The 25,006-nt window shown below is 50.3% G+C and overlaps 2 protein-coding genes across 10 annotated transcripts in view; both read right to left on the minus strand.

The window, feature by feature from the left end:
• The window catches only part of KDM4B (lysine demethylase 4B), a 68,333-nt gene extending 50,522 nt beyond the window's left edge, over nucleotides 1-17,811 (minus strand). For 3 of the 4 annotated variants that reach the window (XM_088067638.1, XM_088067637.1, XM_088067635.1), the window contains exons 1-5: nucleotides 17,719-17,811; nucleotides 8,422-8,572; nucleotides 6,892-7,067; nucleotides 5,828-5,942; nucleotides 4,380-4,573 (exon numbers count right to left, since the gene is read on the minus strand). In XM_088067638.1, the coding sequence (XP_087923764.1) occupies nucleotides 4,380-4,573; nucleotides 5,828-5,942; nucleotides 6,892-7,067; nucleotides 8,422-8,562 (626 nt within the window). In that variant the 5' untranslated portion in view covers nucleotides 8,563-8,572; nucleotides 17,719-17,811. Of the gene's footprint in view, nucleotides 1-4,379; nucleotides 4,574-5,827; nucleotides 5,943-6,891; nucleotides 7,068-8,421; nucleotides 8,573-8,700; nucleotides 8,717-17,718 lie in introns of those variants that run through there. The other variant, XM_088067636.1, reaches the window with a different exon arrangement.
• A 1,363-nt stretch (nucleotides 17,812-19,174) lies between these two features.
• UHRF1 (ubiquitin like with PHD and ring finger domains 1) overlaps nucleotides 19,175-25,006 on the minus strand; it is a 28,108-nt gene continuing 22,276 nt past the window's right edge. For all 6 annotated transcript variants that reach the window (XM_088067707.1, XM_088067708.1, XM_088067706.1 and 3 more), the window contains 10 exons: nucleotides 24,664-24,787; nucleotides 24,480-24,587; nucleotides 23,626-23,730; nucleotides 22,919-23,025; nucleotides 22,274-22,436; nucleotides 22,047-22,184; nucleotides 21,572-21,683; nucleotides 21,297-21,454; nucleotides 20,940-21,038; nucleotides 19,175-20,417 (listed from right to left, as the gene is read on the minus strand). In XM_088067707.1, coding sequence (XP_087923833.1) covers nucleotides 20,271-20,417; nucleotides 20,940-21,038; nucleotides 21,297-21,454; nucleotides 21,572-21,683; nucleotides 22,047-22,184; nucleotides 22,274-22,436; nucleotides 22,919-23,025; nucleotides 23,626-23,730; nucleotides 24,480-24,587; nucleotides 24,664-24,787 — 1,261 coding nt within the window. In that variant the 3' untranslated portion in view covers nucleotides 19,175-20,270. The remainder of the gene's footprint in view (nucleotides 20,418-20,939; nucleotides 21,039-21,296; nucleotides 21,455-21,571; nucleotides 21,684-22,046; nucleotides 22,185-22,273; nucleotides 22,437-22,918; nucleotides 23,026-23,625; nucleotides 23,731-24,479; nucleotides 24,588-24,663; nucleotides 24,788-25,006) is intronic.

A 25,006-nucleotide genomic window follows, 5' to 3' on the forward strand; every position in this document is an offset into this window, starting at 1 on the left:
GGGGAGGAGAGGACAAGAGTTGAGCAAAGAAAGCTGCAGTTCCTGCAGACAAGAGTGAGGATCCTCAGCACTTCAGATGTGCTGCTGCTCCAGGAGGAGCTCTTGGCCAAGGCCAGAGAGGATCCTTTGGGGATGCCCTCCCAAGGGAGCTCCTTGGCTTCAATCTCCCCCTCGCAGGCCTGCCAGGAAAGGTGAGCTGTCCCTGCTGACAGCAGCACCACCAGCTACTGCAAAACTGCAAATGTGACAAGAAAGCCACGAGCTTGGAAGGGACCTTAAATCCCAGCCAGTGGCACCCCTGCCATGGGCAGGGACACCCCCTGTCCCAGCCTGGCCTTGGACACGCCAGGGCTGCAGGGACAGCCACAAGGAGGATTTGCCCTCCTTGCCTGCCCCACCCAGGGAGCCTCACTGGGGCACCTGGAGGGAAGAAAGCAGAAATTCGAAAATATTTTAACCAACAAAGGTTTGGGGTAACTCCATGGACTCTCAGGTTGGCAGTCCTCAGACTTCCACAAGACAGAATTCCAGAAGTGTTTCTAGAATGGAATTGTATCTGTGACCAGTGCTTCCAACTAATCATATTATTTTAAAGTTCCTTTGGTAATTTGTCCTTAATTCCACATAAACTGCTGTTCTGGCATAAAGTGTACTTTGTGATATCAAAGTCAAACAGATTAGGCATGATCCACTTCCAGCGAGGGAGTGTTTTGGAGAGGAGATGATATAACTTAAAAGCTAAAGCTGGCTCCCTCTTTTAATTAAAGGGGATTAAACATCCATCACGATAAGGGAAAAGGGACATTTTATAAAAATCAATTACCTTCCTCAGTGTCAGTCTGGTTTAACACCTGCGGTTTCTGAGAGAAGGAAGAGTGTAACATCCCAGCAGCACTCAGAGAGGGTAAATTGAATACTGTTACTGTACAGCAAGATCGCTCACAAAATATCCAAGGAAAATAACTTTATCACCAAATAACTTTATTACCCAGTCAAGTCATTTGACAAAAAAAGATGTTACACTCCTAAAGTGTATTGGCAAATTCACAATACTGAGGCTCAAGGTTTCCTGCAGCACTGCCCCACCCCAGGAAGCCTCCAGGTAGGGATTGCACATCTTTATGGAGACAAAAGGAAATGCTGGAGGAGCACCTCAGCATCTAAAAATATTCCTTTGGAATTTCAAAGGCTGAGCCACATCCATCCCTCAATAAAATGCCATAATAACCATGAAGAATGAGGCCTGGCACTCAGCTTTGTTGCTTCTGTCATTATAAAATCAGTTTCTGCTTGCACCGTTTGACAATATGCTCAATTTTAGATCTCACACAGGAGTGTATGAGGTAATTATACATAATATGTATAATTGATACAGCAAAAATTCCTACCATGAGAGGTTTAATATGGGGCTGCAGAATTAAATACATTTTGGTTTTTTCAGAAGTTTGAGACTATGAAAAGGTGGCAATTAAATTCCTAACGCGAGAGGGACATTTTACTGTAATTTGAGAAAAAAAGCAAGTGCAAGGCTGGATGTGGCAGCTCCCTGCCTGAGGGGCCTCACACGAGGTTACACAACTGCTCCCAATTCCAGGGTGCTGCATGGGACGTGCCCACAGCTCCCAGGCTTCCTCCTCAACCTGTCAGACTGATCTTGCAGCTGGGAACAGCCACGGAGTGAGAACAGGGTGAGGAGCAGAGCTTGTGCCTGGGAACAGCACAGCCAGAGGGAAAATCCCCCTGGAATGGGGTGAGGCCAGCCCAGGGCCTCAGGGAAAACTGAGAGAGGATCCCACCAATCCACACCAACATCCCCAGGGGCTGTCAGAGGATGGTGTCCCACCCCAACCTGAGGAAGAATTTCTTTCCATGGAGGCTGGCAGAGCTCTGGGACAGCTGCCCATGGAGTTTCCCTCTCTGGAGACATCCCAAACCCACCAGGACACCTTCCTGAGTCACCTGCTCCAGGTGACCCCACCTTGGACTGGGGAGTCCCCAGAGGTCCCTCCCAACCCAACTAATGCTGGGATTCTGTGAAATAAACACAGATTTTTCCTAAAACCCAATCAATGAGGTTTGTGAGGGAAGCAGCTCCTTTCTCCCCTCCCACAGCCTGGAGAGAAGCATCCCAAGATAATTTATGGGAGACACAAAGAAAGAGTTACGGTTTTTAACAGGCAATTTTGAAGCAGATACTACCAATATACAGAGTCCTTGGTTCCACTGAATAAATATCTCTGACAGCCAAACAATAACTCTGCCTCTTATTTTAGAGCTCAACCCCAAACTGGTAGACTTTGTAACTCTCCACACTCCTGCTATTCCCTGAGGTGCTTCCAAGATGATCACTGTCAGAGCCACGGAGTCTATAAAAAGGATGAAGGAAGCTGGGAAATTTCCACAGAGGTGGTGCCAGCAAAGCAGAGTGAACATTTCAGGCATCCCTGAGCAAAGCCAGGCTGCAGCACTGGAATTGCAGCAGTGCAGTCCAAGAGCTCCCCCAGCTGAGCTCTGCGCTGCCTGCAGTCACTCCCAGAACAGCTCAGGTACCTGCAGAGTTCCAGACCTGCTCCAGAGGATTCACATTTACTGTCTGCAGCCAAGGCTTGTTCAGAGGAGAGCCTGAGAACTCCTTAAGAGGAGCTGCCCCAGTGCAGAACCAGGAAGGAGTGGCTTGGGAAGTGGCAAACTCCTGCCTGAGGCTCAAGGGAAGAGCAGGGAGGCGCTGCCAAAGCAGCAGTGGCATCCTGTCACAGCCCATCCCATTCTGTGTCACACACTGCCACCTACCTATGGAACCTCCACTGAAAGGGACAGGCTTCTGCTCCAAACATGGCCTGTCTTCAAAACCCTCATCTTCCCCCAGCTGGGCAGCCTTAGAGAACGAGTGACTCTCACAACACAGGATGGCTGGAGAAAGGATGGCACAACCCCACCCAAACCTCAGGCCAGCTGCTCCCACCCCTCCTGGAGCATCCCAGTCCTGCTGGACTGTGCTGTGGTCCCTGAGCTCTCTGAGCAAAGGGGATGAGGAGCTTCCCGCGGGCTGTGGCACCATCTGCTGGACATGGGACCAGGAAAATGGGTTGGAATGAAGGGATTCTGGAGGAAAAACTGACAGGATCCAAACTGAACCATGGAATACTCTGAGCTGCAAATACACAGGATCATCAGCTCAGGACACCCCAACAACCCCACCCTGTCCCAGAGCAGTGTCCAAACGCTCCTGGCAGCCTTGGGGCTGTGAGCATTCCCTGGTCAGTGCCCCAGCACTCGCTGGGGGAAGATCAGTCACATCCCAGTCAAGCCAGAAATACATTTCTGAAGCTCAACCTTATTTTACAGAGGTATCACAAGAGAATCCTCGTGCATCTGCCTCAGACAGTGAGCCCAAGGATCAGGAATGTTGGGAAACAGATTTCATGACATGTTGGAAAGGTTTTCAAAATTCCCATTCATGTTCCACAGGCAGTCCCTCCCTCCACCCCTTTCCAGGACTGGAAAAGAGCACTGGAGCCATCCATTTACAGCCTCCCGGCTCCTGGGGGCTTTTATGTGCCACAGGCACCAGCACCGGAGCCACTCGGAGTCCCCAGGGAGCCACAGCCCTGGGAGGTGGGAGGATCCCGTCTGCCACTGCCAGGGCACGGTGACAGCAGAGCCTCCCTGTGACATTTCTGCTCTAATTTGCACGCAAATGTCAATATTTATTAGTCACATCAAAATCCTCGGCAAAGCTCCCCTGGGTTGCCGAGTCTCTGCACTTATGCTTTTAAATTGCTTAAAAAAGAAGCATATTGGCTCTTGGTAATTCATTCCAGACTTCCTACATTCTTTATTTCATCTTTAACTATCTACTGCTTTTGTGGAGAGTTACTTCCAGCCAGTCTATGCATCAACGGAGTTGAAAAATGCTTTACCATCACGCCAGAAAATGACCATGGAAAAGTAACCTTTTCACTGAACTTGTCCCTGGAGCTGTGAACATATTTATGTATTTAAATCATGGAAATTTGAAAGTAACAGATGTTTCCTGCCTAGAGCACAGTGCAAGAACAACAGTGTTTCACTATTACAGTGCCTCTCAAGCATCCACACATTCCCATCCCCATTTGCTCTCCTGTGCATTAGTTTGCAAAAATCCCCAAGTGTTGAAATCTGGTTTTAATCGTGATGTCAACAAGTCTCCCTAATCCTGCTGAAAGTCAGGAATTAGGCCTCTGAGCAAGCCAGCATGAAAGAAAGTGAAATTGCTTTTAAATGTAGAGTAGGAGGGAAGAGGAGAGGAAAAATGGGAATTGAGAGATTAGGTAAACCTGATGGAATTTGGTAGAGCTGGGGAAAGGATATTTTAGTGGTGCCCAAGAGCCCTCACTTACCAGGATTTGGGCTCCCCAAAATGCAAATAGTTGATGCTGTAGAGATCCATGTCCTCTGTATGCCAAGCAAAAGTTGTCTTCCACATGCCGAAGTAGAGGTAGGGAGTGTTCACACCCTCGATGATGATGCCACACTCGTGTTCCACCATGTCCAGGAGGGTGTTCAAATTGCCAATGTTCCACTCATCCACGTCCTGGAATCCAGAAATGGTTTGTACTGGCAATGTCAGGAGCAGTCAGCTCCCTCCCAGTGCCTCAGGGTGCAGATAAGAGTTCCCTCACTGACTGGACACCCTCAGCTCCCAGGAAGGTTTATTTGATCCTCTCTGACCACAGGCAGGAGGGAGCTCCAGAACTCTGAAGAGGCTCTTGCAACACCCCAGCACTGATTAACTATTCTGGTAAGGAACAGAGCATAAACTCAGAGTAAAACACACTCCTCTCAGATGTTCTTCCCCTGACCACAAACACCTCAGTGTGGCCAAAGGGGCAGAACCTTCTACCTCAGCTCAGTGCTCCAGGGAGGAACAGGGAGAACATCTGGAGAACAGCTGTGTCTGTGCCTGGCCGTGTCCCACCCTGACCAGCAGGGAAAGGATGTGACACTCCCAGCCAAGCACCAAATCCTCTGCACCCCTGCCATGTCCACGGCTCTCAGCACCTCATATCTCTGCTTATTCCAATTAATCCCATATTAAACCATACTGATAATAAAAAGACACTCTACATTCACACATAATCAGACAGTACTCCAAAAAAGGCCACCTTCCACTCAAAAGAAAACTACAGAGGAAGAGATGTAAGTTATCTGGCTAAAAAGAGTAAGAACAGAGAAACCTTTATCATTACAGAATTACTTGAAGCAGAGGATGAAATTTCACCTGGAAAATTTCACCATGGAAAAGCTTAAACAATTTGAATTGTAAAATAATTCAGTGTGCAGGTGCATTGTATCCTAATGGAGCTGCCTACAGAGAAAAAACCCAAATGCAAATAATTTAAAATCCAAATGCAAATAATTTATATATGTTAAGAATCAAAACTATTTTTGATGAAGCACCATTTCCTTGAAATGCTCATTTTTTCTGGCTTTCTAAGGAGCTTCAGCAGAAACCTCCATTTTATTCCCTTAAAAAAGAAATAAAACCCAAGGTATAGACATTTTTTTGCCACAGAATAAGAATTCTGCATAAGAATTTGTTTAAATCACACTTTTCCTCATTCTTCTACTAAAAGCCAGCTTTTCACAGCTTCCACTGACTACTGTCCTGAATCTCAGGGGAAGTTTAGTCCCACTTTTGTAAGGAGGGGAAAAAGCAAAGGTATTGGGTTTTTTTTAGGGTGGCTACATCAGTGAAATTGTGAATTAGTGCTCCTTAATGAGAAAAGTGCAATAAGGAGGTCAGTGTCCATGTCTGATACGAATGAAGGAGAAGCACTGCACTTACTGCATCATACAGGGAGCCACTGATGTCAGCCCCATAAATGGGAGACACAAAGGTGAGGTTCTTCCAGTACTTGCGCTCCAGGTCCTCAAAGTCCTGGTGGCGAGGGGTGCAGTACCTGCCAGGGAACACAGGGACACGTCAGGAGTCCTGACAACAGAAGGTGCACTTCACCTTCAGCTCACAGAACCTGCTGCCTTCTCCAGCTCTGCACAAACCCTCTCAGGGCAGGCTGCTTACAGGCTGTGCTGCACCACGTCCCCATCCCACAGGGAGCTGGGGGCAGCTGCAGCTCTCAGGGGCCAGAAAAGCTCCAAAGCTGATTATCCTGGAATGGTTTGGGTTGGAATGGACCTTAAAGCCCACCCAGTGCCACCCCAGCCATGGCAGGGACACTGCCACTGTCCCAGGCTGCTCCCAGCCCCAGTGTCCAGCCTGGCCTGGGTCAGTGCTGGGGATCCAGGGGCAGCCCCAGCTGCTCTGGGCACCTGTGCCAGGACCTGTCCCACTCACAGGGAGGAATTCCTTCCCAATATCCCATCTAAATCCACCCTCCTTCAGCTTGAAGCCAGCTCTGCATAAACTCAGTACTGATAAAAACCCAGGGTTCTCCAGAACTCTGGGAAACTCCAGACTCTGGAAACAGGATGGAACTGCAGGTGGCACAGCCCAGCGGACCCAAGTGCCCCGCAGAGTCCCCAGGCCCTCTGAAAGACACTCGTGTCACCAGCATCAGCCCAAGCACTCCAAGGTGTTTGGGTTTCTACCCCAGCCATGGAACACCTGTTCCAGAACAGCCAAGAGATCCTTTTTTGGTCCCAAGCCATTCTTTTCAGGAACATTCTCAGCCAAATACTGACCTCGAGCAAGCTCTACACCAACTCCCAGAAAAAGATCTGAGATGCACCAAAACCCACCAAGCTACAAACTTGTTTGAGACTCAAGGAGAAGCAGTTTCCCCCAAAATGCTTCACATTTCACATGGCTGCATCTCCTAGTGAGCGAGTTTCTGGAAGGAAAAGCTCCCCAGGAGCCCCTCCCCAGCTGGAAGCCCCCCAGGCACGCACTTCTCGCTGTTGGCCAGGCGCCGGTACTCGCCCACGGTCATGGGCTTCTTCTGGATGTTGTACTGGGTGAAGAGCCCCGACTGGCCCGTGACCACCTGCTGGATGGGAGCTGGGATCACCATGTCATCGATGTCATCGTACGTCCGCCGCGGCTTCCACTCCTTGGGGGGGATCACCTGCAACGGGGGAGAACAGCAGCTATGAACTGTTACACACTGGAGCTGTGGGGTTTGGTGTGCAGGATGGGCTCCCCTTCCCTTCCAGGGCCCTGAACTGCAGCTGCAGGGGACACAGAGCTGACCTGGAATGCTCGAGTTACACCTACAACTAAAGTAATTTCTTTACGACATCTGGAAGTCACCAACAAGCTTTATTAAAATAATCTCCCTAGCAGAGTCCTGGAAGGTAATTGCTTGTACACTTGAGTGGACAAGGAAACATTCCACGGAGAGCTCTTCATCAATAGCCAGCTCTCTTTAGAGCAGCAATAAACCCAGTAATTGACCTATGTTTTAGAAGAAATAAGAATTATTTCATGCCTAACAGCTTTATTCCTCCACTGTGCTTTATTAAGGCCAGCTAAATACCACTCCTAACAAGTCCCTGTCAGAACAAATGATCTCATCAGCCTGTGGTGACACGGCCACAGAAACACCCTTTCTAATCACTTAGTCCTGGAGTTCTCCAAGCAGTTCTGTGTCAGGTACTGGAATCCAGAAGCTTCACATGAGAAGTTCTCATGACCAGAGGGTGCTGGCACTGCCCAGGCTCCCCAGGGAATGGTCCCGGCCCTGCCAGAGCTGCAGGAGCTCCCAGGGATGCCCAGGGTGGGATTGTTGGGGTGTCTGTGCAGGCCCAGGAGCTGCACTGGATCATCCCTGGGTCCCTCCCAACTCAGGACATTCCATGGCTCTACAAAAGCTCTGCAGCTCCTCTCCTTCCCTCTCTCCATAACCAAACCAGAGATTCCAGGCACGGTTTCCCAAAGCACACCGTGCTCAGCTCCTGAACACAAAGGGCTCAGAAGGCAGCTCCACCCCGCCAGCAGCCCCTCACCCTGTCCATCCCCTCACCCTGCCCAGCCCCTCACCCTGCCCAGCCCCTCACCCTGTCCATCCCCTCACCCTGCCCAGCCCCTCACCCTGTCCATCCCCTCACCCTCCCCCGCCCCCCACCCTGTCCATCCCCTCACCCTGTCCAGCCCCTCACCCTGTCCATCCCCTCACCCTGTCCATCCCCTCACCCTGTCCATCCCCTCACCCTGCCCAGCCCCACACCCTGCCCAGCCCCTCACCCTGTCCATCCCCTCACCCTGCCCAGCCCCTCACCCTGCCCAGCCCCTCACCCTGTCCATCCCCTCACCCTGTCCATCCCCTCACCCTGTCCATCCCCTCACCCTGCCCAGCCCCTCACCCTGTCCATCCCCTCACCCTGCCCAGCCCCTCACCCTGTCCATCCCCTCACCCTGTCCATCCCCTCACCCTGTCCATCCCCTCACCCTGCCCAGCCCCTCACCCTGCCCAGCCCCACCTTGGCCAGCCCAGCCCGGTGGGCTCCCTGGGACTCCATGTAGGCGATGAACCTCCCGAAGTCGCGGAACTCCTCCAGGGAGGGACGGAAGGTCATGATCTTGCAGCCAGGGTTCTGCGGGCTCGGGTTTTCCGACCCCATAGTTCCAGTCCTGAGAGGGGACACAGCAAGGAAAGGGGCAGAAAAAGATACTGGTTAAAATCCTGGTTTTAACTCCCAGCTCTAATGAGTTCCACAGAGAGCCTGGAGAGATTTTTCATTTTTGTTTGTAGGAACTACCCTCTAACATGGATACGAGGAGCTTCCAACCAAAAATCCACTTAGTCAGGAACTCCTGACACCAGGATCACCCGAGAGCTCAGACAGGGGCTAAATATAGAGCACAGGCTTAACATCTCCCCCCAGGTCACCACAGAAAGTGGTGCCTCATCAGGATGGTGTCACAAAAATAACAACTTCTCACCACCTTCAGCATTGTCACTGTGTACAACCTGCCACCCTGCAAGTTTTCCACCAGAATGCTCCATTTTCTGCTTAAGTTCAAACCCAACAGCTTTACCCAGTTTGGGGTTTTTTTTTTCATGTGCTAGACTACATTAAAAATTATAAAATTAAGGGGTTTTTTTAATGTAGCTTCATTATGTTTTTGTATTTGCAATGTACATAAATAAAACAAAGTGTCAGGCAAGTCTTACAAGAAATACAGATGCACAATTCCAAAACATCCAGAACAAATTCTCCAACTATTCAGGATGAAATCACAATTTTTTAAATGGGCTTTTTTAAGGTAATGCTGGAAATCTGTAAGGGCAATAAAAGGTTTTAGTGGAGTTTCAGCTGCAGATGGCAGTGCTGGGCTGCGGGAGGCTGGAGCTGCAGGAAACGGCTCCAGCGAGACTTTTACATCCAAGAAAAGCATTTGTGCATTTAAACTGATCTCAAAGCAGCCAAGAAGAACTGCAGATGCTCCTGGAAGCGCTGGCAGCGTTAGGAAAACACAAACTAAAGCAGGGAGCACTCCTGGATCTGTGCTGGAAGGGGTGAGCGTGGCACAGAACTCGCCCCAGGGACAGCCAGCGCTCCCAGCTCCTGGAAATAAAACCAGCAGCACACACTCCAGTGGACAGATTCCACACCCAGGGCTCCAAGGTTTCATTTTAACTGGGTGAAACTTCCCATTTCAAAGGCACATGAACAGTTTTGAGTGAAATTTAAGAAACCAGAAAACATTAGAATTTTACACACTAACTTTTATGCAAATTTGTTTCAAAACAAGGATCTGCAAGCCTTATATCCTTCCCCAAGGAGTCTTTAAAGGAATTTTATGCATAAAATCACAGCCTTTCACAGTCAGAAAAGCCCTTCCCAAGCCAGAAGCCAGAGATGCAGAATAAAATCAAATTATGAATCCCAGTACTGCAGGAAATCCCAGAGCAAAACCAATTGAGGGAGAAAAATACCATTTCACCCCTTTCACCCCAAGATACTTCCAATTTCCAAGAGAAATTGCTGCAGTTTGGAAACAAAAGGGCCGTTTAAGCAAGCCCTCCATCCTCAGGGTGGCCCTGCCCAAGGAGATCCCCAACCTTGCCAAGCAAGGAACAAAAATTGCCTTTTGAGAACAAAAATTGCTGTTTCAGGGTCAGCACTCGAGGAGAAGCAGCAGGTTGATCCCTGCCCGTGGGAACTCTTTCCTACACAAACGTTTTGCAGGAACACAAGGAGGGAAGCCCTGGGATGAGCTGGGGATCCATCTGCCCGAGGTTTGCTCCGTACCTGATCCCAGGAAAACCGGGCTGAGCCGCAGGGAAAGGAAAGTGGGACAGGGACAGAAAGCATCCCAGAGTCTGCCACAGCCTTCCTGGGAATCCTGGAGCTATTTGTGAGCGGGGTCTGGAAATGCCAGGGTCGAGGGGAGCCCTGCAGGATCCGGGAAGGAGCTGGCTCGGGAGAGGAGCCTGAATTCCGTCCTGAGGAGGAGCCCTGCCAGCACCATCTGCTCCACAGAGCCTGCCCAGCATTTGCAGCTTTACCCACAACCAGGGGGAAAAACAAACAGTCAAAGCCAAGCTTCATCCCATCTTTGCCTCAAGATTCTCTCACAAAATTCCAATTTTCAGTCAATAAACTCAGCAAAGAGTGAAAATACACACTCCAGTAAGGGAGATCAAAAACTACTTCATGCATAGCTTAATCAATTAATTAAAGGATAAAACTACTTCCTCCAAAGCTTAATTAATTAATTAAAAGGTCTACTGCCTCAATACAATCAGCATCACCTGGCACTCTGAATTTCTTTAGTCCAGAGACAGCAAAGCACAAGATTTTTCCATGTGCAGTTCCATCTACAGAACATTTCAACACCTACCCCAGATAATGTACATTTAGCTAATCAAACAAATTAAGCTATTACAATTAAACAGCCACAGAGCTGGTGGGAAGGGGGAATCAGGTCCAGGACCTGAGTGAGATGTGGCAGCTTCCCCCACTGGCCCCAAGAGCTGGGAACACCCAGGCCACAGGAAAAGCTCGGTGAGAAAAGGATTTCTTTGCCAAGTGCTCCCCACGTGGCAGCACCAATGTGCTTTGGGAAAGCAGTGCCAGGAGTCAGGGTCACCTCCAGGGCTCACAGCCACCTCTGTCCCCGGGCTCACAGCCACCTCTGTCCCAGGGCTCACAGCCACCTCTGTCCCCGGGCTCTGTCCCCGGGCTCGTGGCCAGCTCTGTCCCAGCTCCTGGGATCACACAGGACACTCAGCCAAGGCAGCAGGACAGGCCTGCAGCTCCATCCGGGGTTTTCAGGAGATGGCCTCAATTAAACCGTGCCCTAACGAGCTCCCAGCACCAGGGGAAGGTTCCAGAGCAGAATCCGACTGCTCTGAGAACACCGAGAGCCCCTTCCAGCCCCGGCAGTGTGCGGGTGAGGACGAGATGGGAACAAACCCTTCTCTCAATGCTGAGGAGGAGGATTCTGCAGGCAGAGCCCCCATTAGCTCCTGAAAAGAAGAGTGAAGGTATTTTTCTCAGCTGGATACATTCTGTTTCTTTGTAAGAGAGTAACAACCTGAAATATTATGAAAACCTTCTACTTTTCAGCCATTGTGAGGAAGCACTCAAACTTGTCTCCAGAGGGACGATCCCGGTGCACACAAAGAACTGAGTTTTAATTTCAGTGACTTTTACATGAGACTTTTCCCTTCCAAAACTGATGTGAACCAAAACACTTTTGTGACTGAAATCCTGCACCTGCTGACTGAAACCTTTGTACAGCAGAGAGAAAGTCCAAGCCCCCAGCTGAGATGAATGCCTGGAGCCCGTTCCAGCCCTGGCAGGACTGGGAATCCTTCCTGCAGGAAAGGTTTGGGGTTCCCAAGCAGTTCCCACTGCTGGCCCAGCACTGCTCTGGGCAGAGCCAAGGGCTGCTCCTTCTCCTCTGCTGGAGCCAGGGGTGACCTGGACCAGAGCACATCCCTCAAACCTGCTCTTAACTCATTGTTTTACTCCTAAGGCACAAACACTCATGGAAAACTCGTGTGTTTATCTGAAATGGCATTTTTTGATGAATTAGGCTGGAACACAGAGGGCAGATTCTTCTATTTCCATCTACTTCCTTTCTCACTAAGCCAACAAATGACTCTGATTTCCATCAGTTCTCACGGATCAGGCTCCATCCAAGGTTTCTTAGCAGAACCAAAGACAAACTCCCACAAGACATCAGGTCTGTGTATAAAACAGACTACTAAAAGCTATATATATTCCAACTGTAATGGTTATGTGGTGTAAGGATATCTGAGACAACTTTCCTTCCTTCCCAAGAATCAGATTCCAACATTTAGACAAAGTGTAAACTTTGAAGTTTGCTGCTGCTCAGCCCAGTTTTAAACAACTGTACAATTACAGCAAGGATTTAAACTAACACCTTTCCCCCCAAAACATTTATATATTCATTACATTTTTAACATTCAAATTGCTTTGAGTTTTGTATATTCTCCATAAAGGCTAAGTAAACATAACAGAGGAAATATTTGGGAAGGAGGAACAGAGACAACAATCCCATCCAGCGCAGGGATGGAGATCTACAGTGCCTGGGATTTGACAAACTGAGAGTTATTTTCTATTAAATTTTACACTCCACAAGGCTCCTCCGCAATTCCAGATCCCCCTGTACTCAAAATCAAGCAGCATATGTAGCTCATTAAGGGGAAATAAAATTTTCCCTCAAAACACCCTCTTTGCTGTAGAAGTGCACAGTTGCTCACACATTTCTCTAACAACAAAATTATTTAGTCACAAACAGTATTTAAAAGAAAAAGTGGTTACATTTAAGAGCAATAAATCTGGATGACTTTAAAACAGTTTATAATTGCCTGAGGCAAGGTAGTTAACATGTAATGGGTATTTCTGACTAAATCCAGATCAGACCCTCAAAAACTCAAGTTTGACTGAACAGACAAGATAAACTCAACCTCACAAATCCATTCTCAAAGCAGTGCTGAGGCCCAGCCTGGCCAAGGGCTGCAGGAGTTTGCTGCATGCACGAGTTCCCTCTGCTGCATTTTATTATCTTCACTGGATTTACTGCAAGGCTTCAGGAGTGTTTCAAAAACAACTTGAGAAAGAAGCATTAAAAAAGGCACCTCATGTGGGCTGAGCCATTGAATCTAAACAAACATTCCAAGTTTTAACCCATGGCACCTCAATCCAAGGCAGCAGCACCAAAAATGTTCAAATAAGCACCCCACAGTCTCTTGTATTATGGGAAATGGCATCAGAAACCTTGCAAAGCAACCAGGAACCTCAACCAGTGCAGTGCTTTCCCAAAAGGTGATTCCTACTTCAGATTAACACTTTAATAAGGACTAATTCCCAGTTTTCCTTCCACAGCCCTGCCAGAATGAAAAGCCTGGAGTTCTCAGTAATTTGTTTGACTTCTCTAAGCTCCTTTAGATTTTTATAACAAAAATCTCAGTGGCTGGGGCTGGCTGAGGCCCTTGGGAAAGGAAGCCCTGGGCTGGGTGTGTGCCCGGGCTGGGTGTGACACACTGACCCAGTTCCAGCTGCCAGCACATCCCGGGAATCCTGTGGAGCAGGGGCAGGGTGAGCCTGGCATGGCCCCGCAGCCCTGAGCCCCAGCTCACCTGGCCAGGTACCCCCAGAGCCCCAGCTCACCTGGCCAGGTACCCCCAGAGCCCCAACTCACCTGGCCAGGTACCCCCAGAGCCCCAACTCACCTGGCCAGGTACCCCCAGAGCCCCAACTCACCTGGCCAGGTACCCCCAGAGCCCCAACTCACCTGGCCAGGTACCCCCAGAGCCCCAGCTCACCTGGCCAGGTACCCCCAGAGCCTCAGCCCCCCCAGACCTCTCTCAGCTCACACCCATTCCACACCTCTCAGCCAAACCTGCAGCTCGAGCAGTCACAATCTAAATCCTAAATTAAACCCAAAGCTTCAAGGAGAAACGAGACAATTTGAATCTCTCCCAGCTCTGTTTCATCCAGGTCCCTCTGGAAGCTGCAGCTCCAAACCTGACACACCCTCCCAGGCAAAGCAGCTTCTTCTGCCAACTGAACCGAGATCAAACATGGGAAACTTCACAAAAACTTCTTATCTGCACCAAAACCTCACCAAAGGCCTCTCCACTGCCCTGGGGGTGTATCCAGAATTGTGAAGGAATGTCAGAAAACCTCAGAAATCACCTTAACCCCCACCAACTTCCAACGTTCACTTCTTGGGCCATATTCAAAAGCAGGGTTTCTAACAGATTTGGGAACTAAAGGACACTCTTGTAATCTCAAAGGATCTGGGAACTGTGGCTTGTTCATGAACTTTATGAAACAGCAAAGAAATATAAAAATAATGAAGCTTCTGGTCACTTCTGCCATGATTGAGGCACGCACAGCCCAAGGAAGGGCAGAATACAAATGTGTTCTCCTGTGGAATCCATTAAGGACACAACTGAGGAACTGCTTCATTTATAAAGGAGAGTGATTTACCCAATGAAAATATAAATGAAAATAAGTACCTTAATTAAGCCATGGTAGCAAATTACTTTATCCCCAAGTTGTGACAAGACAGAACATATTTGGTCCAGAACAAAGGTTAAAAAGAGGAAATCTTATTAAGCCACGATCAGTTTAGTGGAGAACACTGAAAAAGGAAAATCACCTTTCTCATCCCACAGAGATAAGACATTAACATCCCCCAGCCAGGGTGAAATGACAGGATTTCTGCCAACATTTTGCAGTACTCCAAGATTTCAGCTGCTCCTGCAAACGGACAAACCCTCTTGAATTCTCTACCAGATGACAAATAATTATTTCCAGCAGCGCCTTGTGCAGCCCCGGAGGATCCCGGTGGCATCCAAACCCATTAAGCAAATCCCTCACTTGTGGTGACATATTTAGCTGTCATCCATCTTTGCTATTAACAGATGCTCCAGTGAAGGAACGTGGAGCAGCACAGGCACTGCAAACCCTTCCCCACAGCACACCCCGAGCACTGAATGAGTCAGGAACAGGGAAAATCACCAGTCCCGAGTCCTCCTGACTGCCCAGAATTAATTAAGGAACACCAAGTTTCTCCTGACTGCCAAGAGCTTTCCCTCCCTGCTGCCTGGGTGGCTCAGCCTGCAGCTCACAATGATTATTTCTGCTCTCAGGTGGATTCCCTGCTCTCAAAAATGAGATTTAGACTCGCAAGGTGAATCAGAACCTCCTGATGCTGACATTGTTTGCTGTAGTGCAGCTGGACATCCCAGGAGGAAATAAAACATAACCCTGCATAAATGTAAAGTGCACACAGAGCTCCCATGCCTTTCCAGCAGGGCTGGCCAAACTGGTTTTCCCAACTCACATCAGATTTCTTGCGACCTTTTATATGGAAATAGCTCGAGCTGTCTGTATTTTGGGTGATCCAAAACACCTGCAGAGCTGTGGAACTCTCACTTTATCTGCTAAACCTTCCTCTGGTGCATGACAGGAGTTGAGGTGAGAGCAGCACTGTCCCCACAGCTCAGGGTAACAGGTGAACATTTCCCATGGGCCAACAGCCAGGATTCTCTACAGGAAATGCCTGGGACTCTCCCTGAAAGTGAATTTTGCTGTTGACTTCCCATCAAAAGCTGGTGAAACCTCTCATGTGTGTGAGGTTTTATTTATAACAGCCCACATTCATCCTAAAGGCAAACTTGGAACATGAGACCTGTGTGCTTTGGGTCTTTACCAAAGTGTTCTGACTCCTATACATCTTATATATATACATATATATATATTTATGTCCTTTTATTTATATATATATATATATATATATATATATATATGTTACATATTTTATACATAATGTTTATATATAAGACCATATATATTCTGGTCCCACTGGACCAGTTAAGGGAATTATCTCTTTCCAATCAGAATAAAAAGGAGAAAGAACAATCCACCACGGAGTGTTAGACAGAATTTTCCTGTCAAAAGATGCTCCAGAGAATGTTTCATCCATGAATATCAGCTCTGGAACAAGGAATCACTTTATATCCACCTACATCTCCTTTGCATGGGAGGAACTCCTGCCTCTCATGAGACAGGAACAGCCGTGGATTCCTTTAGGATTCCTTTGGGATTCCTTTAGGATTCCTTTAGGATTCCTTTAGGATTCCTTCAGCCCCTGCAGGAGTTGGACAACCTGCCCCAACTTCCTTCTCTTGTTACAGGGAAACCCAAGAATTGGGAACTTGCTGTCACAGAGCAATTACCAAGAGCTCCAACAGTTACCTGATGCAATTGCTGAAATGTAACTGTGAGTTTGCAATTCTAGGCTTAAGGTTTCCCTGCCTGTGAATTTCAATGAAACAGGAACAGGAAACTGAGGAGAAAAAAGCAAAAGTTCCCAGGAAAGAAGCAATGTTGTGGGTGAAATGCTATCAGGTTTCAGACGGACAGAGTTCTTTAAAATTAACTCTTTTTCTTAAAGGAAACTGTTTTGGGAGGGTCAAGCTTGCTGTAACACAGATTTACACTGGCCCAGCCCAAAGGAGTTACAGAACAAAAATCTGATGTCCCAGAGCAGCAGCACAGCCCCTGCAGCAGCTTCAGCCAAACACAGAGGGAGCCCAGGTGAAAATGAACCTCACTGCTGACTTTCACTCCTCAGGGCAAGGGGGTCCACAGCAGCCTTTCTGCAACACCCCTGGCTCCCAAACAGCTCCAAAACCAAGAGCTCCAGGAAAGCCAAGAGCCAGCTTGGGATGAATCACAGAATGTCCTGAACTGGGAGGGACCCAGGGCTGATCCAGTGCAGCTCCCGGCCCTGCACAGACCCCCAGCAATCCCACCCTGAGCATCCCTGGGAGCTCCTGCAGCTCTGGCAGGGCCGGGACCATTCCTGGGGGAATTCAGTGCCAGCACCCTCGGGGGAAAAACCTTTCCCTGAGCTCCATCCCAAGCCCTGGCACAGCTCTAGCCCTTCCTGGGCTGCTGTCCCAGAGCAGAGCTCAGCCCCTGCCCCTCTGCAGCCCCTCTGAAGAGTTCCCCTTCCACCACATCCCATCCATCTTCCACGTTTCTGCGAACAGGAGCAGCTGGAACCCGGGGAAGTCACCAAAGTGTGCCTGGACACACAAACCCTGCAGCTCCCGGCCCCGCCGGGGGTCCCGCTCATGCCGACAGCACCGCACACACGGACAAGTAACGCAAGGATTTAAAGAAAACCGGAAGAAAAGAGCTTCGGTTTGTCCCCAGACTTGGGCAGTCTCCGGAGGAGGAAAGCAGAGGTGAAACAGTCAAACCCCACGCCGGTGTCACGCTCCTGCCCCCGCTTTTCCCAGCACGGAGCGCCCGCACCGAATCGCGGAGCCAGCGGCAGCTTCTGCTCGCCCCCAACCCACGGCCCCGAGCCGAGCCCCGGGATCGCCATTTGCCCACGCTTGTGGCCCAAATCCCCGCGGTGCCGGTGAATCCCCGGGGGCTGCGGGGCACCAGGGACCCGGGGCCGCCCTCGCCCCGCGCACCCCGAGCGGCCCGGGGGGCTCGGGGGTCCCACCCACACAAAGCGCGGCGGGGCCCGGCCCGGCCCGGCCTGTGGGAGCGGCCGCGCAGAGGCTGCGGCCGCGGGGCCGGAAGGGAGCGGCAGCGCCGGGGCCGCGCCGGGAGCGGCGGGGACGGGGCTCGGGCCGGGAGCGGCGGTGGGAACGGGCCCGGCGCCCCGAGGGGGGCGCAGCGCGGGGTGCCGGGCGCGGGGGCGGCGGGGCCCGCTCGGGCCGGGCCGGGGCCGGGGCCGGGGTTGGGGGCGCGGTCCGGCCGTACCTGCGCGCGGGGCCCTCGGCGGCGCGGGGGGCGCAGCGAAGGGGGGGCACCCAGGCGAGCGCAGCGCCCCGCGGCCACCACCTGCGCCCGCCTCCCCGCCGCGCCCATTGGTCGCGAGCGGCACCGCCTTTGCGCCCATTGGCCGCTCCGCCGGGGACGGACGGCGGGTCCAGCCAGTGGCGAGGCCGCTCGCCGAATAACAAGGCGAACGCGGGCTCTGATTGGCCGGTGGCGCGGAGCGATGGCCCGCCCAGCGACGGGCGGGGCAGCGGGGAGCGCTCCCGTCGCTCAGGCGCTTTCCGCCAATCGCACGCAGCCATTGGCTGCCGGTGCCCCGCCCCCAGCGGCCATTGGGTGAGGCGCGCACCGGGCGGGCGCTGATTGGCTGCGCGCGGTGCCCGTCGAGCGCGGGGCGGGGCGGTGAGGACGTGAGGAGCCGCACAGCGCGGGGCGGGGGCGCTGCGGCCGCGCTGCGCCAATGGGGGAGCGGCGAGCGCGCGCGCCCCCTCACGGCCGGGCGGGACCGGGGGGACACCGGGGACATGGGGGATTGGGGGGGACACCGGGGACAGGGGGGGACACCGGGGACAGGGGGGACACCGGGGACTGGGGGGGACACCGAGGATTGGGGGGACACCGGGGACTGGGGGGACACCGGGGATTGGGGGGGACACCGGGGATTGGGGGGACACCGGGGATTGGGGGGACACCGGGGATTGGGGGGGACAGCGGGGATTGGGGGGGCAGCGGGGACAGGGGGGACAGCGGGACCGGCAGTGAGCGCCGGGCTCACTGCGTTTCCCTGGGAGGGCTTTATCATCTGGAACAGATACTTTTGGCAGATGTCACCACAAAGTGTCCAATTTGCAGAGGAATTCTAATTGTTGCTTAAAGAAGCCACTAAGAACAGTACATTGGTACCTATGGAGGAAACAAAGTTTGGTTTTCAAGTTCCAAATAACAATAAAGCAAATAAACGAAGGAAGTCATTGCAGTTATTGCAATTTAAATGCAAAAACACTTCCTCACTTTCACTCACTCACCCCCAATTCTTCCCATCAATGCAGAATAAAAAGTGCAAGGACATTTTCAATGAAATCTAAATATCTAAAAGTGTTTAATCTTAACAATGATATTTAGATTTCATTTGTCACTGCAGGAGTGCAGTTTCATAACAAAATCACGGCACTTAGAAAAACAAAAGGCTTGGCCTAATGGGACATAAAATCAAATTCCTGCACGAGGAACTGGGTCTGGAAACCCACTTTGGATCCAAAGAATTGAAGGAGAACAGTCAACAATTAATTTGAAAAGATATTTATTTTGAGAACATCGACTTGCACATTATACAAAAAATTGACAAATTCACTGAAAAAAACCTATAAAATGTTGTGGGGTCTTTTTCCCTAAAATATTAACATAATCACTTTCCAAAGGGTAAGAGCTGAGGAAACCAAAAGTAGGCACATTTGTTCCAGTCTGTCTGCAGAAAAGTGTGATTTAAAACATCCCTGTCTTGCTGAGGTATGGAACTGCAAACTTTGGTCATGTTAGAGGGAGACCAAGGGAGTCTTCTCGAGGGATGGCCAATATAAAACAGTTCATTAAAAAGCCAGAATTGGTTATTTTTCATTTCCAGGTAGAAATGCACTAAAAAAAAAGAACTCCCCAATATAGCTATGACTAGGAAACCTGATCCTCTGCAAATCCCAACTAATCACACACAGCTACAGTGATCCATGCTCCCAAAGAATCCGGCTGGCAAGTCCCAACAATTCAGTGCTTATGAAAAAAAGGAGACATTGATGGTGATTCAGAGCCCAGTCTTCCAGCAAAGGACAAAAGGCACTTAAGAATGGCTTTAGGATATTCCACAATGGCATTTCGGGATAGGGGACAGCGCCTGGCTGAACAAGTCCTTCCCTAAGAGAAGTCCAGTGAGGTAGTACTTCATATTGCTCCAACCACTTGGCTCTAAGCAAGCAGCCTTCTGGTTCTGAGATACAAAATTAGCAGGAAATGGCTTTCTGTCAAATGTATAAAACCCAGTTCTTACAAAAAAATAGCAAAAACCCACTTGTGGTACACAAAGCCAGGAACCATCTTGTACAAATTGAGTATCAAAATGCTGCCAAGGTGATGCACAAGTCTACCTTGATGGCCAAATCCCCAGAAAGTGAAGATTGTTCTAGCAACCAAGCCATTTTTGGAATAAAAAATAAAAATAAAGGGGACACAGGGGCACTCTGAGAACTTTCCTCATCATTAGCAGCCTCACCGGAAGCACTTTCAGTCCACTAAAAACAAATAATTCTGTGCTGATGAATGGCAGGTTTGAGGGGATGTAAAAAAGAAAAGCAAAGTTCAACATAGAGAACAAAAACAAAGTCCACGAACATACAAAAGGATAATCCTTGGAGTTTACAGTTTTTTTTAAAAACAAGGAAGACTTAAAACCATGTTTGCGGGGGCTGGGGGAACACAGACTACCTTTTTTTGTTTTAAATTAAGCCCAGGGTAGGAGGGGAGGGAGGGAGAAGTGCTTTGGGGGATCACCGGCCCCTGCCGTAGCCGGGGAAGAGCTGGGCCAGGACGCTCTGCAGGGCCTCGTTCACCTCCATGCTGTAACTGCGGCCCAGCTCGTAGCGACACGCGGGGCAGCTGAACACCGACGCCTTGAACGACCTGTCCAGGCAGTCCTGGGGACAGAAGCCAGCAGGGTCAGGGACAGGGGCTGGGCTCACCTGGCACAGCCCCGAGATTCCTGGGAACGGCCCAGGGGGAACAGGAGCACTGCACTGCAACTGGGAACATTCCTGCTGGACACAGCAGAGATCAGGGAATTCCAGCCTGGGCTGGGTTGGAGGGACCTTAAAGCCCACCCAGTGCCACCCCTGCCATGGCAGGGACACTGCCACTGTCCCAGGCTGCTCCAAACCCCATCCAACCCAGAATGGGGCACTGCCAGGGATCCAGGGGCAGCCACAGCTGCTCTGGGAATTCCTTTCCAGGGCCTCAACACCCTCACAGGGAACAACTCCTTCGCAATAGCCCAGCAGAGCCCAGCCCCACAGAGCCCAGCCCCGCAGAGCCCAGCCCCGCAGAGCCCAGCCCCGCAGAGCCCAGCCCCGCAGAGCCCAGCCCAGCAGAGCCCAGCCCAGCAGAGCCCAGCCCCGCAGAGCCCAGCCCAGCAGAGCCCAGCCCCGCAGAGCCCAGCCCACCTTGCAGACGTTGTGCTGGCACACGGTGGTGACCGGCCGGAACACGACCTCCTGACAGCAGATACACAGAAAGGCCTCCTCCACTTTACTCAGAAATTTCTGCAAAGTGAATGTTTGACTCCACTTAGTGCTGAAAGACACCTAAATTAACCCAAACCCCCACCAGTCAATGCAAGGGATTACTTTGATCATAAAAAAGAGTCTCAACAAATCTTAGCATGTGAAATCTGTCCCATTAAACCTGCTGGGGGTGTTTGCTCTAAAATAAGATCATTTTAGGTCTGAGGCTGCTCCTTAACTTGGCCAAGGATTTGTCTGGGGACAGCCCAGCTACAGGTGGGGGAAAGCCCAGTGTACCGGTCCATCTTTGAGAGCCTCTAGGACTTCATTCCACAGTTTTTCATTGGCTTCATCACTTTTTATAAGAGATTTCTGCTGGGATGTCAGCTTGTATGGCTCAACTTTAGTTTTCTTTGGAGTCCCTGCTGGAGAGGTGATGAGTTTTTCCTCCCCATCTGAAAGAAAACACAAAGATTTTTTTAAAAAACCAACCTAAAAAACACCAGAAAAGAGTAAGTAAAATGTACAAAAACCTCCAGGGCTTTCTATATCCACTTGCCTACTCCACAAACCTGCTGATTTCCTTTTCCTCTTCCCTTTCCCTGGGGTATCAAACTCATCATCTCCACTATTTTCTTTTTCCTTATCTTTGTTTGCAACGGCTTCCAAATATCCTTCAGGATACTGCAGGAAACAAAACAAAGAGCATCCAATGCAAACACACGGGGTCAGACTTGCAGACCAAGACAGGTCCAAGAGTGACCTCTGGAGAACTGTTCCAGGGGCAGTTTTAATCTATTTTAAGCAACAGATCCCTGCTATGGGGAAGCACTTCACAGCCTATAGAAATTCCATACTAAAAAAATAAAAGTGAGTTTTGTCCTTTTAGCCTCCTGATGTATAAAAACAAACCCAGCAGACCAGAAGCATTTATGTGCCTCTCAGTCTCCAGTTTTAACTAAGGATCACCCTCAGTAAGAACATGTCACAGAAAAATCCCTGCTCTCCATCGAGTTCAGAGCCCAGGTGACGTCCCAAGGCAGTTACCTGCATTGTCAGGCCAAGCTTTTTCATCCTGTCCTTTCCCTCTTTGGTCCAAGGAGCAGGTTCTTCATCGTCCCTCCTAAGCAGGTATCGCCACACCAGAAACCCAGATTTCCCTGTCTCGGGCCAGTATTTCACAACCTGCAAAAGCCAGAGCAAGTCCATCACACTCTGTCCAAGCCCCTTGGCCACAGGCACACCCAGCCCTAGCTCAGCCCACCCCTCCTCACCTTGTAGATGCCGTCGTATCTGTTGCCCTCCAGAGGAGCGTACTTGCTGTGCTTGCCTCCCTTGACGTTCCTGACCACCCGCACCGGCTTCCCTGCCCGCCAGTCCTTGGCCTCGGCCCCCTGCTTGTCGTTGATGGGGGCACTGCAGTTGAGAGCCAGGGCTCTGCAAGAGAGGCCAGAGCTGATGTCTGCCATGTGAGCCGTGTGACAGTGACACCTCTGCACTCAGGGCCTCCTCATTATTCACGGCATTACCCTCACGACCAGCCCAGATCGCTTCCTCCACTCAAGTCCAGGCTCATCGGTGAGAGTAACAGCTCAGAATTACAAATGTTCTGCTCTCCCAAGGTGACCAGGGGCCACAAATGTCTCCAGGAGAGAGCAGGAGGGCTCCTACACCAATTGACTGCTCTGTCCCTCAAGTTTCAGCCAGTATTGCACGTGACACCGACACCGCTCCCAGTCCTGCCCCATTCCAGTGCTCTGAAGGAGCATTCCCATTGTACAGCTGATCTGAACCACAGCCCACAGACCCAGCCTGGAGCCTTTTCCAGCTTCCTTGGATGCAAACAGCCCAAACAATCCCAATCCCTCGTGCTGGCAGGCTGAGGTGCTGAGGCAGAACGGAGCACAAACGCTGCCAACCTGTTCATGTTGGTGAGTTTCTGATCACAGGACTGTTCTGCCGTGCGCTTGTTCCCAGAGAGGTCTCGGCCCCCACTCCCCGTGTACGTGAAGGAATTCCCATGATCCTGAAACGAACAGTGGTTCTGACAGTCACAAAAAGAATTCAATACAAGCAGAAGAATCTTTCAACCAGGTAGTTTAGCTGGGCATTCCCAAAAAAGGAAAGCTGTTTCCTGTATTTAATCTCCCAGAGTGGGCCAGGCTCTCCCTCAGGCTGCCAGGAGAGGAGGCCAGGGTGACAATGCTCTTGTCACAGCCCTGAGCACTGCCAGGACCCCTGAGCACTGCCAGGACCCCTGAGCAGCCCCAGGGTGACAATGCTCTTGTCACAGCCCTGAGCACTGCCAGGACCCCTGAGCAGCCCAGGTCACACAGGATCTGCTGGAGGTGAACAGCTGCCAGCACAGCCCGTGTTCAAACTGTGGCTCTAATGCACACCTTGAAAACTCTGGGGTCACAGGGTATCCCTGGTTAAACTGGGTTTGGCTGATCCTGTGGCTCAGGCTGGCACAGATTACTGCACTTTCTCCTTGCTTCATTTGCTTCTGAAGGAAATAGGTGAAGCTGGGCAAGTGTTTGGTGCAGAGTGCAAAAAGTAACGAAGGCCAAGGCTCTGTTTAACAAGTTCATTTGGTTCTGTGCATCAATAATCAGAATCCACTCACGATGTCATCTTCATATCCTCCTGCCAGCACCAAGGAATAGGCGCCATCGTTGCTCCTGCCGTGGATCCCCGCCACGTGGGGCCTGTGCACCCCGGACTCGCTCACCTGGCAGACAAAATCAGGTTTGGAGGCACCTGCTCTCACCAGACCCAGCACAGCACTGGCCTGGGAGCTGAACCAACCGTGCTATTTCACATTTGCTTTCCATCTACCACAGGGGAAACTGCTCTCACCATCATCCTCCAAAAAGCTCCAGGCAGAAGAAAGAAAAATAAAAATGCTTCTAACAAAGTAATGCGCTGACTGTGTTGAACACATGTGTAAGGTTTGTGGTGCAAATCTAATAATTACTGACACTGCTTATTAAAAGGCTCCAGGCATTTAAGAATAATACAGCTATTAAATATTTGTATAAAGTTTTGAAAGAGTTGTAATAGCAACTTTCCCTCAATACTTGGACTCAAGATCTGGATAGGCCAATGCTTTTTTCTGCCCCAACTTTCTCACAGGATGAGAAACCTCTTGTTTCATGTATGTGGATATTTGAGACACCCTTGCCAGGGCACACTACACACCTGCAGGACAAACTACTGAGAACAAATCTGTTTGCTTTGGGGTTTTTGAGTTACCAAAAAGAGCACTAAAACAAAGTAAACCAGCACTTGATGGGCCCCAACAATGCAGCATTAGCTATGGAACACTTGATCCAGACAAAGCCAGAATTCTTTTCCTTCTGCACTTCCATATGTCCAGTGATGCACGCATTTCCACATTAACTGTTTCAGGTTTCTTGTAGCAGCTGGATCATTCCCATTTCTCCCCACAGCAGATCAGGCCAGCATTCAGCTTCATACCTGAACTCTGAATTTCCACATGGTGCCAACGGGGATGCCAGGAATTGGTCCATAGTGGTTGGAGGGGACAATGGTGCATTCCTTGGTGCGCCCAACACACGCCATGCCCTGGGCAGAGAGAGCAGGATCAGCCAAGAGCCCAGAGGAACCAACACAACTCCAAGTAAAACAGCTTTGGACTGACCTTGCCCCAGTCTCTCCGGGAGGAGGAATTAGCAGATGCCATCTTTTGTTTCTTTTTACTTTCTTTTAATTTCTCTCCTGCTAAAACCACCTCACTTGCATCATTTCGACATTCAGGGCAATACCTAAAGTCATTGAAAATTAATAAGCAGCAAAGGCTTCAGTTAGGAGCATTTCCTCCAAACACAGTGAGTTATGTTACAATTTCCCCACATGAAACCAGACAGGACATGGAAACACTCTCACACTGGAATTACTGGAATACTACAACACTGCAGATGTGTCAGGAAACAGCTGTGTCACAAAATCATTGTAAACAGTGTTGAAACAGGGCAGAGGGAATA

This window comes from Pseudopodoces humilis, chromosome 28 (genome assembly GCF_049639895.1).
Source record: "Pseudopodoces humilis isolate 2021_Gansu_Grassland_sample_001 chromosome 28, ASM4963989v1, whole genome shotgun sequence".
Taxonomy (NCBI): domain Eukaryota; kingdom Metazoa; phylum Chordata; class Aves; order Passeriformes; family Paridae; genus Pseudopodoces; species Pseudopodoces humilis.